At 43.4% G+C, this 18170-nt stretch overlaps 1 protein-coding gene across 15 annotated transcripts in view; it reads left to right on the top strand.

Moving 5' to 3' along the window:
• The window catches only part of LOC110505782 (bromodomain adjacent to zinc finger domain protein 1A), a 41021-nt gene that overhangs the window by 4235 nt on the left and 18616 nt on the right, over positions 1-18170 (top strand). For 10 of the 15 annotated variants that reach the window (XM_036962347.2, XM_090221113.1, XM_036962344.2 and 7 more), the window contains exons 4-19: positions 5042-5191; positions 5378-5476; positions 5604-5691; positions 8191-8325; positions 8598-8652; positions 8854-9014; positions 9141-9236; positions 9515-9653; positions 9829-9975; positions 10200-10295; positions 10404-10628; positions 11064-11426; positions 11634-12197; positions 12425-12600; positions 13406-13548; positions 16187-16356. In XM_036962347.2, coding sequence (XP_036818242.2) covers positions 5042-5191; positions 5378-5476; positions 5604-5691; positions 8191-8325; positions 8598-8652; positions 8854-9014; positions 9141-9236; positions 9515-9653; positions 9829-9975; positions 10200-10295; positions 10404-10628; positions 11064-11426; positions 11634-12197; positions 12425-12600; positions 13406-13548; positions 16187-16356 — 2807 coding nt within the window. The remainder of the gene's footprint in view (positions 1-5041; positions 5192-5377; positions 5477-5603; positions 5692-8190; positions 8326-8597; positions 8653-8853; positions 9015-9140; positions 9237-9514; positions 9654-9828; positions 9976-10199; positions 10296-10403; positions 10629-11063; positions 11427-11633; positions 12198-12424; positions 12601-13405; positions 13549-16186; positions 16357-18170) is intronic. The other 5 variants (XM_090221120.1, XM_090221122.1, XM_090221119.1 and 2 more) reach the window with 1 other exon arrangement.

Below are 18170 nucleotides of genomic sequence, written 5' to 3'. Positions count from 1 at the left end.
TGGCAGGAAGCTTGACCTCTGTACTGAGCCATACACACTACCCTCTGTAGTGGCTTGTGGTCAGAGCCCGAGCAGTTGTCATACCAGGCAGTGATGCAACCCGTCAAGATGCTCTCGATGGTGCAGCTGTAGAACCTTTTTGAGGATTATGGTCAGATTTGGCAAATGGAGGGCGAGGGAGAGCTTTGTACTTTTCACTCTGAGTGTGTGGAGTAAAGGTGGTCTAGAAGTTTTGTGGTTGCATATTTAACCTGCTGATAGAAATGAGGTAAAACTGATTTAAGTTTCCCTGCATTAACGTCCCCGGCCGTTAGGAGCACTGCCTCTGGATGAGTGTTTTCCTGTTTGCTTATGGAGGTATACAGCTCATTGAGTGCAGTTTTAGTGCCAGCATCAGTCTGGTGGCATGTAGATTATGTGGTCTACAGGGTAGATTGTTTGGTCTACAGCTTATCATTAGATCCTCTACCTCAAGCGAGCAAAATCTCGAGACTTCCTTTAGATACCGTGCACCAGCTGTTGTTAACATGTATGCATCGACCCCCGCCCTGTGTCTTACCAGAGGCTGCTGTTCTGTCCTACTGATGTAGTGTATAACCCGCCAGCTCTATGTTCTTAATGTCGTCGTTCAGCCACGACTCGTGAAACATAAGATATTACAGTTAATGTCCCGTTGGTAGGATATACATGCTTTCAGTTCGTCCCATCTATTTTCCAGCGATTGAATGTTACCTAGCAGGACGGAAGGCAAATGCAGATTAGCCACTCGTCGCCTGATCCTCACAAGGCACCCTGATCTTTTGCTGCGAAATCTCAATTTCCTTCTCCAGCGAATGCCGGGGATCTGGGTCTGGTCGGGTGTCAGTAGTATCTCCCTCCCGTTCAACTTATTGAGGAACTCTTTGTCCAGTTTGAGGTGAGTAATCGCAGTTCTGAAGTCCAGAAGCTCTTTTCGGTCATAAGAGAAGGAAGCGGCAACATTATGTACAAAACAAGTTACGAACAACGTGAAAAAAAAACAAACAAAATATCATGGTTGGTTAAGAGCCGATAAGACTGCAGCTATCCCCTCCGGCGCCATCTTCAAACACAATGGCTTCTCTTCTTATTATTGGTGTCCTTTTAATAGTGGTGTCTTTGCAGCAAATTGACGATGAAGGCCTGATTTCACGCGGTCTTCGCCGAGCAGTTATTTATGTGTCTGTGACCTTTATTAGGGCTGCAATCTTTGAGGCTGGTAACTCTAATAAACTTATCCTCTGCAGCAGAGGTAACTCTGGGTCTTCCTTTCCTGTGGCGGTTCTCATGAGAGCCAGTTTCATCATAGCTCATGATGGTTTCTGTGACTGCACTTGAAGAAATGTTCAAAGTTCTTAATTTTCCACATTGACTGACCTTCATGTCTTAAAGTAATTATGGACTTTTGTTTCTCTTTGCTTACTTGTGCTGTTCTTGCCATAATATGTACTTGTTCTTTTACCAAATAGGGTTGTCTTCTGTATACCACCACTAGCTTGTCACAACACAACTGATTGGCTCAAATGCATTAAGAAGGAAAGAAATGCCACATTAACTTTAAACAAGGCACACCTGTTAATTGAAATATATTCCAGGTGACTACCTCATGAAGCTGGTTGAGAGATTGCCAAGAATGGCCAAAGCTGTCTTCCAGGCAATGGGTGGCTACTTTGAAGAATCAAACACTTTTTTGTTGTTGTTGGTTACTACATAATTCCTTATTTGTTATTTCATAGTTTTGATGACTAAAGAAATCGTTGAATGAGTGTGTCCAAACTTTTGACTGGTACTGTATATAATGTCTTCAACTTCCTGAGTGGGAAGTTGACTGACTCCTTCTGGACCTTACCCCTACCTAACATTTAGGCCTACATCAGCACAACCATCTCAGAAAATCCTAGGGAGAGCCCTGATTGTACATTTTTCAATGTATTTCTTGTTAGCTACTGTAGAGCAGCCAGGTACCCATAACATTAAGTCTATAGTTACCAGTCCTACTAAGGGTAGTCTTCTGCCAACATTATTATGCAACAAGAAATATGCTTTGGCCTTTTGATTTGAGCAGTGTGGATGTCGCGCTCCATTGTGGGGATGGATGGGAGTGTGCTCTTACTCCTGTCGTCCACGATCAGCTCCTTGGTTTTATTGACGTTGAAGGAGAGGTTGTTGTCCTGGGACCACACTAAGTCTCAGACCTCCCCTCTGTAGGCTGTCTCCTGACCGTCCTTATCCTGTGGCTACTAGATTATAGAAGCCACTGGGCATATGGATCTAAATAAATGAGCCCTCTTCATTCCAAGAGGACATCGGTCAGCCATCATAAACTGAACTTTGAAAATAACACAACGGGAGGGACTGAGTGGATGGACCTAAGGCAGGCTCTGTGATTGGCTGAGCCAGCAAAAGGAGTTGTCCCAGACATTACATTATCACAGCTTAGCAGTAGGTAGCTGAGTGAGAGAATGCCAGACAAGAAGCAACATGCACCCACAGCAGGGGGGGCAGAGGGAAGGGGGAGTAGGCCAGTGGTTTAGGTATTAGTGCGAGCATGTATTGTTACAAATATTCTGGGCCTCAACAATGACCATTTCAATTCTGCTACTATGACTATTGTTACAAGTACAGTTATTGAGCAGATTTAATCTAATTTTAAACATGTTAATGAACTAGACCTAGAGCCTTTCACTGAATGAATTTTAAGCCCCATCTATGCTCGTGACGTTTAGACCCTACCCTACCTAGGCCCAATTTTCTAATGTGAAATTTAAGCCCTGGTCCTGCCCTAAATCAGAAATAACTTCCATTAGCTGCTCGTCTGTCTTGTGCTGCATACACTCTGTGCATGACTTGTGAGTATCCATAGCAACACCTCTGCTTGGTGACGAGACTGAGAGCAGTTGGCTGTGAACCAGCTACTTTTCGTCACTCAACTCAAGGAACATTTTATTTTCAGTAAAATAATCTCTCCTGTGGAGTCAGACAATGTTTTAGTCTTATTTAAAGAGGTTGAAGCACTTCTGACGCTATATGTACATGGAATATGTACTACGCAGCAGAGCACAAGCAAATGGCTCAGCTTCAGAATGTTAATGATACATGAGTACTAGCTGTTCCTTAGTTATTGATAGAAAAACAGGCCCTACCCGGCCCTAACCCACTGTACAATGTTGAGACCTACCGGGGTGGGGTAGCAGAGCTCTAACTGGACCTTAGAAGCCCCATGGACTTGTAATACAGGGGTTTTCAGTGATTTAGCTTTGTTTCCTATTTGCTATCTCCTTGTATTGGGCAACAAAACAAACACTTTCATTCAAGAGATTTCATTCAAGAGATATATTACACACACACAGTTGAAGTCGGAAGTTTACATACTTAGGTTGGAGTCATAAACTCGTTTTTCAACCACTCCACTAATGTCTTGTTAACAAACTATAGTTTTGGCAAGTCGGTTAGGACATCTACTTTGCATGACACAAGTCATTTTTCCAACAATTTAGTTTACAACAAGTTTACAACAAGTTTACAGACAGATTATTTCACTTATAATTCACTGTATCACAATTCCAGTGGGTCGGAAGTTTACATACACTAAGTTGACTGTGCCTTATAAACCGCTTGGTTCATTCCAGAAAATGATGTTGAGGCTTTAGAAGCTTCTGATAGGCCAATTGACATAATTTGAGTCAATTGGAGGTGTACCTGTGGATGTATTTCAAGGCCTACCTTCAAACTCTATAGACCTCCACCAGTCTGGTTTATCCTTGGGAGCAATTTCCACAAGCCTGAAGGTACCACGTTCATCTGTACAAACAATAGTACGCAAGCATGAACACCATGGGACCACGCAGCCGTCATACCGCTCAGGAAGGAGACGCTTTCTATCTCCTAGAGATGAATGTACTTTGGTGCAAAAAGTGCAAATCAATCCCAGAACAACAGCAAAGGATCTTGTGAAGATGCTGGAGGAAACGGGTACAAAGGTATCTATATCCACAGTAAAACGAGTCCTATATCGACATAACCTTAAAGGCCGCTTAGCGAGGAAGAAGCCACTGCTCTAAAACTACCCTATAAAAGACAGACTACGGTTTGCAACTGCACATGGGGACAATATTGTACTTTTGGAGAAACGTCCTCTGGTCTGATGAGACAAAAATAGAACTGTTTGGCCATAATGCCCATTGTTATTTTTGTAGGAAAAATGGCCCGATTGCAAGCCGAAGAACACCATCCCAACCGTGAAGCACTGGGATGGCAGCATCATGTTGTGGGAGTGCTTTGCTGCAGGAGGGACTGGTGCACTTCACAAAATAGATGGCATCATGAGGAAGGAAAAATTATGTGGATATATTGAAGCGACATCTCAAGACATCAGACAGGAAGTTTAAAGCTTGGTCGCAAATGGGTTTTCCAAATGGACAATGACCCCAAGCATACTTCCAAAGTTGTGGCAAAATGGCTTAAGGACAACAAAGTCAAGGAATTGGAGTGGCCATCACAAAGCCCTGACCTCAATCCCATAGAAAATTTGTGGGCATAACTGAAAACGTATGCGAGCAAGGAGGCCTACAAACCTGACTCAGTTACACTAGCTCTGTCATGAGGAATGGGCCAAAATTCACCCAACTTATTGTGGGGAGCTTGTGGAAGGCTACCTGAAACGTTTGACCCAAGTGAAGCAATTTAAAGGCATTGCTTCCCAATACTAATTGAGTGTATGTAAACTTCTGACCCACTGGGAATGTGATGAAAGAAATAAAAGCTGAAATAATTCTCTCTATTCTGACATTTCACATTCTTAAAGTAGTGATCCTAACTGACCTAAGACGGGGAATTTTTACAAGGATTAAATGTCAGGAATTGTGAAACTGAGTTGGAATGTATTTGGCTAAGGTGTATGTAAACTTCCTACTTCATCTGTGTATTTGTTTTTGCCATCTGTGTGTGTGTTTTACATGCATCGGATTGACCATGCAGCTGTGTTTTTCAATCAATTGAAATGTGTTTTGAATATTTCCTACAGGCAGCTATGTGAAATCTTGGATGTGCAGTCTCCCAACCATTCCAACGGGCCGGTCAATGGGCATGCCAAACTTCAGATGGAGGGGGACTTCATCATCATCAGTGACAGTGAGGAGGACTCTCCTAAAAGCCCCAAATCAAAGGCCAATGGGTCAGTCTGTAAGCCAAGCTATTCAGAGCTGCATCTGAATATGCATCCTAATCCCTATGGTCAAAAGTAGTGCACTTTATAGGGACTAGGGTGCCATTGCACATGCACACCAAGTCTTTGCCCCTGTTTTTAGTTTCTTTGTTAGCATGGATTAATACCTTTTTGCCCCCCCCGTCATGTTTAAAGCAAGACAAAGAAATCTGTCAACCCGTCTGTGTTCAAGTACAAAGTACGGCCCATCAAGGAAGGCAGTGTTCCCATATTCACCAAGGCTGGTCAGATGAGGTGAGACTAACCTACTGACTAACAATGTTCTGGTAGCTTGTATTGTTCTTATTCAACAGTTAATCCCCTCTGACTTTTTAAATGGAACCACTAACCGTTATTCCTGTCTCTTGCTCGCTTATTTTAGCCGTAAGAAGAACACGTTTTCACGAGACAGACTAAAGCTGCTGCTCAAACAGCATTGTGAACCACAGAACGGAGTCGTTATGATCAAGGTATTAAGATTGAACTTGAAAATATTATGAAATATGCCCGTTGGTGTGTGTTCCTTTTTAAGCAAAAACTCTTAAGGATCTTGTGGCCATTTGAATCAAGTAGGGCCGTCCCCGACTACAGAACCTTGGTCAACCAAAATGTGTCTCTTCTTTCGACCAATCGATTTGTAAATGTGTATTTTTCCATATAGACAGACCCTATGCGTTTTTTAAAATAAAATCCACTGTATGCATTGAGCTTATCTGATGCTTTAAGCTTACTGTTCGATGAAATAACACGCAAATGACTCGAATGAGCCAGAGATCTAGAACTCAACCAGACCCAACCAACCAGACCCAACCATTCTCTTCAAACTCCTGCTGGCTTTTACTCTCCTGAAGTTGCTTACAATAGGCTACACGAGGAGTCGGCAACCTTTCTCATGTGGAATGCCAATTTCTTACCAATTCTACCAATCTGCGTGCCAGTTATGTTTTTCATATCAACATTTTTGTGGAACAGTTTCATTTATAATAAGTCTTCATATCTCAATCATTGTCATGTGATTAATAAAGAAAATTATACTTTTTAGGTTTAACATCTATTTAATCCCAGCCCCTGTCCCCGCAGGACATCTTTTGCCTCTTGGCAGGCTGTCATTGTAAATAAGAAGCCTAGTGGTTAGAGCGTTGGACTAGTAACCGGAAGGTTGCAAGTTCAAATCCCCGAGCTGACAAGGTACAAATCTGTCGTTCTGCTCCTGAACCCACTAGGCCGTCATTGAAAATAAGAATTTGTTCTTAACTGACTTGCCTAGTTAAATAAAGGTAAAAAAATAAATAAAGGTTCAATAAAATAAATGAATAAATATGGCCAACTATGTAAAAAATAGCCTACTTAAATCTAGCAAATTAAACATTAAATCACATTTGTCTACGCATGGCCTGTCTGCAATGAACTGGAAACATTGTATCAACTATTAACTTGGCTCAGGCCTGAAGCAGGTGCTAGTGAACTTGCAACATTGTATCAAGTTTCCTGCACCAGTGAGCTTGGGACAGACACAGCTGTTGGCTGTATTCAGACCCTTTGATATGAGACTTGAAATTAAGCTCCGGTACATCCTGTTTCTACAACTTGATTGGAGTCCACCTGTGGTAAATTCAGTTGATTGGACATGATTTGGAAAGGCCCACACCTGTCTGTATAAGGTCCCACAGTTGACAGTGCATGTCAGAGCAAAAACCAAGCTGAGGTTGAAGGAATTGTCCGTAGAGCTCCGAGACAGGATTGTGTCGAGGTAAAGATCTGAGGAAGGGTAATAAAACATTTCTGCTGCAGTGAAGGTCCCCAAGAACACAATGGCCTCCGTCATTCTTAAATGGAAGAAGTTTGGAACCACCTAGAGCTGGCCGCCCGGCCAAACTGAGCAATCGGGGGAGAAGGGCCTTGGTCAGGGAGGTGACCAAGAACCTGATGGTCACTCTGACTGAGCTCCAGAGTTCATCTGTGGAGATGGGAGAACCTTCCAGAATTACAACCATCTCTCTGCAGCACTCCACCAATCAGGCCTTTTATGGTAGAGTTGCAAGATGGAAGTCACTCTTCAGTAAAAGGCACATGACAGCCTGCTTGGAGTCTTCCAAAAGGCACCTAAAGGACTCTGACCATGAGAAACAAAGTCCTCTGGTCTGATGAAACCAATATTGAACTCCTTGGACTGAATGCTAAACATCACATCTGGAGGAAACCTGACACCAGCCCTATGGGGATCGTGGTGGCAGCATCATGCTGTGGGGATATTTTTCAGTGGCAGGGACTGAGCGATTGAGGCAAAGATGAACGGCACGAAGTACAGAGAGATCCTTGCTGAAGTCCAGTCGGAGGCCCTGAGCAGGTTAACAGGACAATGACCCTAAGCAGACAGCCAAGACAATGCAGGACTGGCTTCGGGAAAAGACTCAATGTCCTTAAGTGGCCCAGCCAGAGCCTGGACTTGAACCTGCTCGAACATCTGGCGAGACCTGAAAAATAGTTGTGCTGCGACGCTTCCCATCCAACCTGACAAAGCTTGAGAGTCTCTGCAGAGAAGAATGGGAGAAACTCTCCAAATACAGGTGTGCCAAGCTTGTAGCGGTTACCCAAGAAGACTCCAGGTTGTAATCACTGCCAAAGATGCTTCAACAAAGTACTGGGGGAAAGGTCTGAATACTTATGTAAATGTGATATTTCAGTTTATTTTTAATACATTTGCAAACATTTCTTACCATGTTTTTGCTTTGTCATTATGGGTTGTGTGTTTGTTGAGGGGAATAAAAAAAACCATCTATTTTAGAATAAGGCTGTAATGTAACAATGTGGAAAAAGTCTAGGTCTGAATACTTCCCGAAGTGTGTGTGTGCTACTGCTTGACGACAAAAAAAATCTGTCGACTAATTTGGGTCAGCCCTAGAATCAAGGAACTGTCATTTTGCGCTAGTGTTGTTGCCAACAGTTTCTTATTTGTGTTTCATGCTTAGGCATCAACTGTTGCTAAGTACAAGTTGGCAGAACAGCACTTCTCCCAGTTTTTCCCTGACCAGCCGCCTGTGTTTGTCTTCAGTCCTCCTCCTAAAGGGCGGAGCAGGCCCAAGAATGATTCTTCTCCTCGAGAGGTGAGGATTGGCAATGTACTTGTCCCATATGGCTCTACAGGTCCTGGTCAAGTCGTACACTGTATAGGGAATAGGCTGCCATTTTGGACACATCCCATATGTACACCCTTTGTTATGATTACTCAGCGAATATGTTATAACAATCTTATTATATTGTAAATGCTAACTTTTTGTTTGACTTCCACCATGAATTTGCTCAGTACGACTTGTGACGAAATGTGAACCATTTTAAGAGACGATTGCGTTTTGATTATTTATTTCCTTTACTGTAGGCAGCAGAGGAAAAGCTTCGTCTGATGCAGCAGAAAGAGGAGATGATAGCTACGGGTGAGTCCAGTAGATTAGTTGGATATTAGTAGATAATTCTTAGCATGTTATCATGTAAGTGCAAAAAGTAGTGCAGTGTTAGCATGTAAGTGCTAATGAGTCTGCCAAAAGATGTATGAATGATCCCATGGTTTGGCTGCCACATTTAATCTATATATCAAGAATGGTGACAATGTGTTTTAATAAATCTGTCATGTTCAGCACATGAAAAGGCCAATCGGGAGAGGGAAGATGACCTGGGGGCCAAAAAGAAAGAGAAGGAGGACAAAGAAAAGAAGAGGGAAGAGATGAAAAAGATGTTTGAAGAGGAGAAGCAGAGGAGGAAAGACGAGAAAGAACGTATGAAAGTGGAAAAGGAAAAAGTACGTTACGATTAACATTATTTTTGATCGATATCACTGGGTTTTTAATTTACATTTGTACACCATACAACGTCTCAGATCACTTAATATAGATTACACTGTATGGATCGTAATACTATATTGCAGGAGAGAGAGAAGCTGAAGGAGGAGAAGAAGAAATATGCAGAGAGACTAAAGATCTGGAGCAAACCCAGAGAAGACATGGAGTGTGACGACCTGAAGGTAAGCAGCCCCAACCTTAGCTAGTTTTTGTTTGGCCTCATCCTCCGTAATTGAAACGCTTACTTTTTCTCATTGATACAAGAAAGTTGGTGCTGTATAGGCAACTTCTGTGTTCGATATGAGTTGGCTATACAGCGGAAACTCATCTGCGTCCATGTTAGCCTTTTGTGTTTTAAGACACAACAGTTGTGAAACATTGTCCTAAATGGGATCTCTAAGTTGGTAAGTAAAGTTAGCATGTTTAGGCCTCTGACTCTCCTCTATGGAATCATGTCCAGGATCTCCCAGCCCCAGTGCCGGTGGAGACCCGTCTGCCTGCAGAGCTGTTCGGAGATGCTCTCATGGTGCTGGAGTTCCTCAAAGCCTTCGGAGAGCTCTTTGACCTCAAGGACGAGTTCCCAGAAGGCCTCACACTCGGTGAGAAACACTGGCAAAACATTGGAAAAATACAATCACTGGTTCTACAACTTTAGGTTTATCACCCATGTTTGATATTAGAATATAGTTAATTGTGTGAAAGTACAGTGACAGTTTGGTTTAGTGTGTGTTGTCAGGAGTTTTCTGACTGTTGGGCCTTGTCTGTGTGTTCCAGAGGTTCTGGAGGAGGCCCTGGTGGGGTCGAACCCCGAGGGGCCACTTTGTGAGCTGCTCTTCTTCTTCCTGTCGGCCATCTTCCAGGCCCTGGCTGAGGAGCAGGAGGAGGTGGCCCGCGACCAGGTGGCTGAGGTTGACGCCAAAGGTAGGGACAGAAACGGGCCTCGACAACGCTTGTTTACTGTCAACACCCTGTTTAGTCTACTTAACCGATCGTGATTGGTCACCAAATATACTTTGGTAGTGAGCAATACAAAGTTATCAATGGTGACATTTCACCCAGGCTGTAGGATTGACTGACTAATTACAAAGTTTAGCATATTGAAAAATCTATTAGTTTGTCAGTGTGTGAATCTTCCTTGTTGTCAGATCTGAGTGAGGCTCTGGATGATGATGCGGACCCCACCCAGTCTGCCATCAGTGCTGTGGCTTCCCTGGCTGCTGCCTGGCCTCAGCTCTACCAAGGTGAGAGAAGGACTACAATCTTTAATATAGTCAATGTTCATATACAACTACTCGCATATTTGTTTATTTTGTACTGAGAGCCTGACTTTTCAGTGCATGTCTCTGTAGGCTGCAGTCTGAAGCAGTTGGACCTGGACAGCTGTACTCTGTCAGAGATCCTGAGGCTGCACATCCTGGCATCGGGGGCCGACTGCAACTCTGCCAACGCCAAGTTCCGCTACCAGAAACGTGGAGGATTCGGCTCTACAGACGACCCCTGTGTTGAGCTAAGGCTGGCCAACCCTGGGTTGCTCAAGAGGCTGTCCTGCACTGCTGTCTACGACCTGCTGCCAGGTAACACACACACACACAGACAGCCTCTTCAAGTTATTGCTTAAGAAAAGAAGCAGAACTGAAGAAGCTATTTTTCTTTCTGTGCCCCCAAGTGTTCGGATGTAGGCTACTAGTAAAGTTATCAGGCCTGTCAATCAGACTCAGGAAGAAAACAAGTTTCCCAGTAATATGGGTCGTATCTGGTGAACTATTTGGTCTAGAAACACAACATTTAAGCTGTAGTAATGGTACAGCCACGGAGTTAACGACTATGCAAGCTTTTTTCTCTCTCTAGGGTTCCTGGAAACGACGGTAGAGCGACGCTTAATCATTACAACATATCTGGCTTTTATGAGAATTCCAGTTCTCACTCCAAAATTGTCACACTTCTGAGCCATGCTTGGGAATAAGTACTGTTTATCGAATGAGTGTAATTTGTCTGGTGTTCTGTCCCAGGTGAGAAGCTGAAGATCCTCCATGCGTTGTGTGGTAAGCTGCTGACTCTAGTGTCTACCAGGGACTTCATAGAGGACAGTGCTGACGAGCAGAGACAGGCCAAGCAGGAGCTCAGGGAACTGAAGGCTGAGCAGCACCGCAGAGAGAGGGAAGAGGCTGCAATCAGAGTACGGAAGAGGAAGGAGGAGAAGTTAAAAGAACAGGAGATGAAATTGAAAGAGCTGAAAGAGAAACATGAAAAGCTGATGGAAGGAAGAAATGGCGACATGAAAACTGAAGAGATGAACACCAGCACTGAGAGCCTGAAGGAGGAACATCAGACTGAAGATGAGGAGGAGCAGACGATCAACAGGACTAGGAAGAGTAATAGCCTTCAGTCCTCTTGGCATACTGCTAGCAATCATAGAAAGTGTTCACATACTGTGACTCGATCAATTGTTGCGCATAACACTATTTGCATTGGAAATGTTCTATATTCTGTAGTCCAGTTCTATATGCATTGTCAAATATTTTCACTTCTGGTTAGTACCATATTGCCATTCTAACACAATCCTTTGATTTCACCCTTAGTGATGGGCAGCAATCTCCAGGAGAAGCAGCCTAAAGAGGTGAGCGCTGAGCAGCAGCCGAGAGAGAAGGATCTCCTGGAGCGCATCCAGAAGGTTGCAGCCTGCACTTATATCCTCCCCCTGGGGCGTGACCGTCTATACCGTCGTTACTGGCTCTTCCCCTCCACATCTGCCCTCTTCGTGGAAGAGGACTATTTCGGCCTGACTGAGGACATGCTGGATCCCCAGGAACCAACCTCTGAACAGGAGCCAGCCAAGGCTGAGGAGATGGAGGTGTCTCAGAATGAGGCCGGACAACCAGAGGACCTCTCCCAGACAGGCTCTACCCCAGTCCCTGACTCCAAACCCATCATCCCAGCCCCCGTCCAGAGCAGCTCTGCTCCCCCAGTGAATCGTCCTAACCACTGGGCCTTCTACAGCAGTCCCCAGGAGGTGGAGGCACTGATCGAGGCCCTGAATCCACGGGGTCACAGGGAGAGCACCCTGAAGGAGGTCCTGGTGCAGGAGAAGGAACGTATTGCACAGCTCCTCTGTACAGCAACTGCTGACCGCTACCACCAGACAGGTACTGACTAGGAGAGGCCTCTGGCTAGACTAGAGCAACCTGATCCAAATGGCAAATCAATCAAATTTATTTATTAATCATTTTTATTATTTTACATCAATTGTCATCAAGTCGGCTATGTTGGTTTGTCTCACTGCACTTCAGCTGACAATCGCTTCAGGAGTGAATGATTGACTGAATGGACGTTTGGGATACTCACTGTTTTGCCTGTCTTTTTTTCTCTCCAGATATTAAACCAGAGGCTGGTGTTAACAAAGCTGTCTCAGCCAAGTCCAAGGCTGCTTCTGCTCTTCTCCCAGAGGGCACAGCGGCTCCTGCTGAGGACTTCATGGGCAACAGGCTGAGAGATCTGCTGCTAGATATAGAGGACCGCATCTACCAGGGTACACTGGGACAAGTCAAGGTTAGACTACATCTACCAGGGTACACTGGGAATAGTCGAGGTTAGACTACATCTACCAGGGTACACTGGGACAAGTCGAGATTAGACTACATCTACCAGGGTACACTGGGAATAGTCGAGATTAGACTACATCTACCAGGGTACACTGGGAATAGTCGAGGTTAGACTACATCTGCCAGGGTTCACAGGGGCAAGTCGAGGTTAGACTACATCTGCCAGGGTTCACAGGGGCAAGTCGAGGTTAGACTACATCTGCCAGGGTTCACAGGGGCAAGTCGAGGTTAGACTACATCTGCCAGGGTTCACAGGGGCAAGTCGAGGTTAGACTACATCTGCCAGGGTTCACAGGGGCAAGTCGAGGTTAGACTACATCTGCCAGGGTTCACAGGGGCAAGTCGAGGTTAGACTACATCTGCCAGGGTACACTGGGAATAGTCGAGGTTAGACTACATCTGCCAGGGTACACAGGGGCAAGTTGAGGCTTTGGTTGGGCAATAGCTCTTTCTGATTAATAATTTGTTTTATTTCACATAGTAAAAAAAGTTGAGATGCAACCGCTTTACATTTTAGTCATTTAGCATACCATCTTATCCAGAGGGACTTCCATTAGTGCAAATCAGTTCATTCTTATAGTAATGATTAGGTAATTACACTTGGGTAAGATGAGGAATGAGCTGGTATGCAAAGTGCTGTATGTTGAGTCATGAATTGCTTCTGAGTGCAAAAAAAAAAAAACTTTAAATACAAATGTAAATTTCAGTGAGTAAAAACATGGGTGCTTATTGTCTGATATCTTGTATGGTAGGTGATGGAGAGGAGTGTATGGAGGAAAGCACTGGAGGAAGGCCACTATGAACTACTGACCCCTGAGCTGAAGGAGAATGGTGTCACTAAAAGAGAGAACTGTGACGTGGAGAACATGGAAATACATTACTTGAAAAAAGACAGGTAAGTACTGTACACTCACCACATCAAAGTCCAGTCTGTCATCTTGTGCACTGACATTAGCTAGCTATAATCAATATGGTTTAGGGGTGTAAACGTTAAAACAAAGTTGGGAACCGAACTGAACCCTCCCCCCACAATTAAAATCAGTGCCTTTGTCACAGCATTATTTTCTGTGTTATAGCCTAACTAGACCATTTGGTTATAAAGGCTTGGGGAAAGTTGTGTAATTTAAATAAAACCAGAGGAAGAGGACCTTTAGGTAACAAGGTGAATTTGCAAGACAATTGCGAGATGTAGATTACCAAGACACATGCTCATGCCTGCCCCGCCTCTCTCGCACTGCCCTGCCTGCTCTTTCTCTTTGCTACTGATGAGTGTTCAGTCGTTGGTATGCTGCATGTAGAATGTCCTAGCTTAGGCTATTCATGGGACCGAGATGGAGGTACAGTATCTTCAGGCCAGTCTTTTGAGCACGGGGTTGGCTAATCTTTGTTGTTGAGTGGGTGGGGGTGTGTTTGCCTCATTATATGACATGACCGTAGGCTACCGGTATAGCCTGTATCGATTAGGCCTACCCTTTTCAGATAGAATGGTATGTGGCCCTTTGAAAGTGCTACGGCATGTCTTTTAGGCTACACTACGGCTTCTAAACATCGACACGAAACCTTATCTTATATGAACGGTATTTTACTTGTCTGTAAAGTAACGCTGCTTCTAAAGCGGGACTCACTTCCATCACTAGGCAACCAGAACTGTCAATCCTAGCATGCCTGCTGCCTTGCGCGCGGACTGCTCTTTCCTTAAAGTACTTTAAAGTGTTTTAATCATCGGCTTACCAAGACATTTAGTAGACTGAAAGCACATCTAGCTACCCTACCATGAAAAAACAACACAGCAGGACATCAATCAGCGACGTTTATTGTTGTCAGGGAAACAATATAACATTTATATGCCGGCACAGAATTTTACTGACTGCAAAGGTACCGACGCTTCTGATGCAGCACTTTGAAGTGTCTGGAAGGTTATACATTACCGACATGTTACTGTAGCTGCGTTCTATGTTTTTAAAGGTTCGCGGGAGAGAACTTCATTGCCCGGCCCTAGTGGTCATACGAATGTAATTGGACCATTAAAGGCTCTGCATGGTCAATCCAATCTCTGCAGTGGCCGTACAGCATTTACTGCGATACGGCCTCTGGAGAAGGCAGGGCATTCATACTTCTTGGGCTTGGCAGAGCTGTTGTGTGAGGAAGTTATCAAGGAAGTGAGTTTGTTTATACAGCACCTCCTGCCCCCACCTACCGTCAATCAATCATGTCAATATTGACATAAAATTGTATGATTATATATCTTTTTTTTAAGTTTACCAAAAACCCATAAAATGGCGGTTTAAACGCTCAGAAAAGTTGTCCATTTGTCACATCCCTAATATTGTTACATTGAGATCAATTATGGTTACGTCTGAGAAAAAGGCATAGCCACCAGACACTTAAATAAGTTTAAAAAAATGATTCCCAGTGTTTCTTTATTGACGCCCTGAGCTGAGACTGCACAGGATCGATCAGTAAAAAGCATTTTTGTTTTTTCTTTTTTTTCTCCATGTTACAGGTTTCACTGGTCAGGTTACAGGAGCTGAAGGCTGAGACCAAGAGGTTAGCTAGATATATGGTTACAGTGTGAGTTAGTTGAGAAAAAGCATTCTGTTGACTAACCCCAGTCCATACAAATTTGCGCAACCGCGGCTTTCAAACGAGGCTGCAATGAAAACTAATGGGACTGTAGCGACTGTGTTGTCATTCAAGCATTGATTGACATTGTAATGGCTCAATAGTATTGGAGAAAAGTAAGGAAAAAACGGACCTCTCTGACACTGTACGTTAAATTGTGATGTCGTACAGCCTCTCTCCACCAGGTGAAGCTCTTCTCTCACAGATTTAAAAACAGGAAAGGGACAGGGTAAGGACAGATACCTAGTCAATTAACTGAATATTATTTTTTTGCGTCATCACTGCAAGCCATCATGACTCTCAAAAGCCGTGACAGCCGCTGTTTACTTCTGAAGATAACTTTAGCGCCGCCCTAAAAACCTGACTCAAATTCGACACAAGCCTTCAAATAGGTATTTAATGACACATATAAACTCTTTTATAGTGTTTTACTTACATTTTAGAGGTGATGAATTGGACAGTGATATAAGCACCCAACATTTTTTTTTTTTTAAGACCCGACGGAGCTCTGCCTTCAAATCATGCGGAGAGGTGCAGCATGAAGGTCTCGTCATTGATTTTATGGAAAGGGGAGAAGTTGTGCTTTATAATAGTATTCATATTACAGTTGACCTGGAAGTATTATGTTTTTTGGGGTGCTAAAATAAGGTAAACTGTAAGTTACAGTGCAATGTACAAAAGTGTGTTAGCTAACTATAGGTAACAGACTTGTAAAAATGTGGTGTGGAACTCTTTTTGTCAGTGTTTGTAATGGGGAAACTCATGACCCCAAGAACAAGCAACATCTGGTACAATAAGTCATACATTCCACATACCTTCCTGTTTTTTGTATCCCTACAGTATCTTAGACTGTGCTTCCCCAGGAGTCAAAGTTTAACACAATCTCTCTCGGTCTTGTCCATGTTGTTCAGGTTACAGGTGTCATTGTTCAGGCTACAGGAACTGAAGGGGGATAGTATGAGCACAACGTCCACCAGCCCCAACACCCCTCAGATGGTCAACAACACTGTCCACTACCTGGCTCAGGCCCTGGCCCACATTCAACAGGGAATTGAGAGAAAGTTCCTCAAGGCTCCACTAGGTAGGCCAGCAAAACTCCCCCTCACATCATAACGCCTTCCTGCAAAGAAGAGGAATTGTCCCAATTGGCACCCTAATATATTTTATAGTGCACTACTGTGACTAGGGCTCATAGGGAATAGGGTGCCATTTGGGATGCACAGTGTTGTCGTGTCTTTACTATCATTTAAACTGAAGACTTATTTTTTATCAAAGATTCTCTGTAATTAGTTACTCAATTTAAACTGAATAATCATGTAACTGTAATTAACTAGGAAGTTGGGGCACCAAGGAAAGTATTCAGATTACAAAGTTATCATTTCCCAATATAACCTTTCAGATATTTTCATATCTGATCCATAGTCTTCTGATTAATGATTTATTTATTTTACCTCACGTTAGTCTCATTCCAAACGTTGTAAATTGTTGGTTATCTGCACAAATCCAGTCTTCACTATGAGTCATCCATACATCAATTGTCTTAAATAATTTATTTATCACTAACTAAGTAATTCACAGAAATGCATAAACAAACAGTAAATATGGTTACATGAAATGATAGAATGTGCCCTAGTGGGCTGAACCGGCATGACAGCTTGTTAGACAAAGGGGCAATGGGGGGGTCGACTAAAGTCCCTACAGAGTTAATTATAACAGTTAAAATGCTAATCCCTTACACATGAACGCTCACTCATTCGGGAACAATTGCAATCAATATATATATTTACGCTCAGTGTGTCGTCTTGATCGCTGGTGAAAAGTATTTATTTTGTAGAATTCTCTCTCTCTCTCTCTCTCTCTCTCTCTCTGTGTCTCTCTCTGTGTCTCTGTGTCTCTGTGTCTCTGTGTCTGTCTGTCTGTGTTAGAGGGGATAGTTCAAAGTGACATTCGTTATAGAATGGATGTTTCGGCGGTTGTCGTTCTTCACATTCAATGATGCCGAATTCATAGCTGCAGACTAGTAATTTGTATCAAAGATCTCAGAGTTTAATCACGTATGGTTAAAAAGATTCAGCAATGGTCTATACCTTTAGCCCTCTCGTAATTGAGGTAAGCTTGGTCTCAACCTTAGTCCTCCCCTAATGGAGAAAAACATGGTCTGGTGATAATTTCTCAAAGTTGGGTTTTTATTCAGAATGGCAGAAGAGGGCTGTCCCAGGATGTCTGACCCTAACTGGGCTCAGGGGCGGTCCTCTGATTTAGTTCAAATAAAAAGGGAATTATATTTTTCTTCATTAAACAGTCCACAATCATATTACATCATTGTACAAACAGTATCATCCTCACTCAGTCATCTTAAACAACAATTAGATATAAACCTCATATCTGAGGCTATTATATAAACAGCGTTATGTGGCCACAAGCCTTTATATCCATATGGTCTAGTTAGGCTAATGTGGCCACACCGTCTCTCATGAGCTTCCCAAGTTGTGACAAACGCACCAGTTTGTAGCTGGATTCTTCACCAATCTTTTACACTTTCTCTGGAACATTAAATGTGTTCGTACCTCAAGTTCTGTGAGGTGGAAGGATTTCCTTTGTCCTCTGTGAAAGTTTACCCTCTCTCTAATACTGTGTGTCCATGAGGCAGGGTCTTCCTTAGGAATTTATGACCTCACTCTGCCCACAGCAGTCTGGTTGTAGAAGCAGAGAGTGGGGGATGGTGCTCGCTGTACTCAGAGGGCAACATCATGACAGTGTGCACACTTAGATAATGCTAATTGTAGTAATTTTGAGACTTTTCCTGGATTTAAAAAATTGTAATTGAGAATCTCTTGAAATGCTTTTTAGGCCAAGCTTCTAGTTACAGACGATGTTCCCGCTAAGCTGCAGCTC

This window comes from Oncorhynchus mykiss, chromosome 25 (genome assembly GCF_057628025.1).
Source record: "Oncorhynchus mykiss isolate SJ-2025 chromosome 25, ASM5762802v1, whole genome shotgun sequence".
Taxonomy (NCBI): domain Eukaryota; kingdom Metazoa; phylum Chordata; class Actinopteri; order Salmoniformes; family Salmonidae; genus Oncorhynchus; species Oncorhynchus mykiss.
The sequence above is the reverse complement of the archived record's forward strand: the minus strand, read 5'-3'. Positions and strand labels throughout refer to the sequence as shown.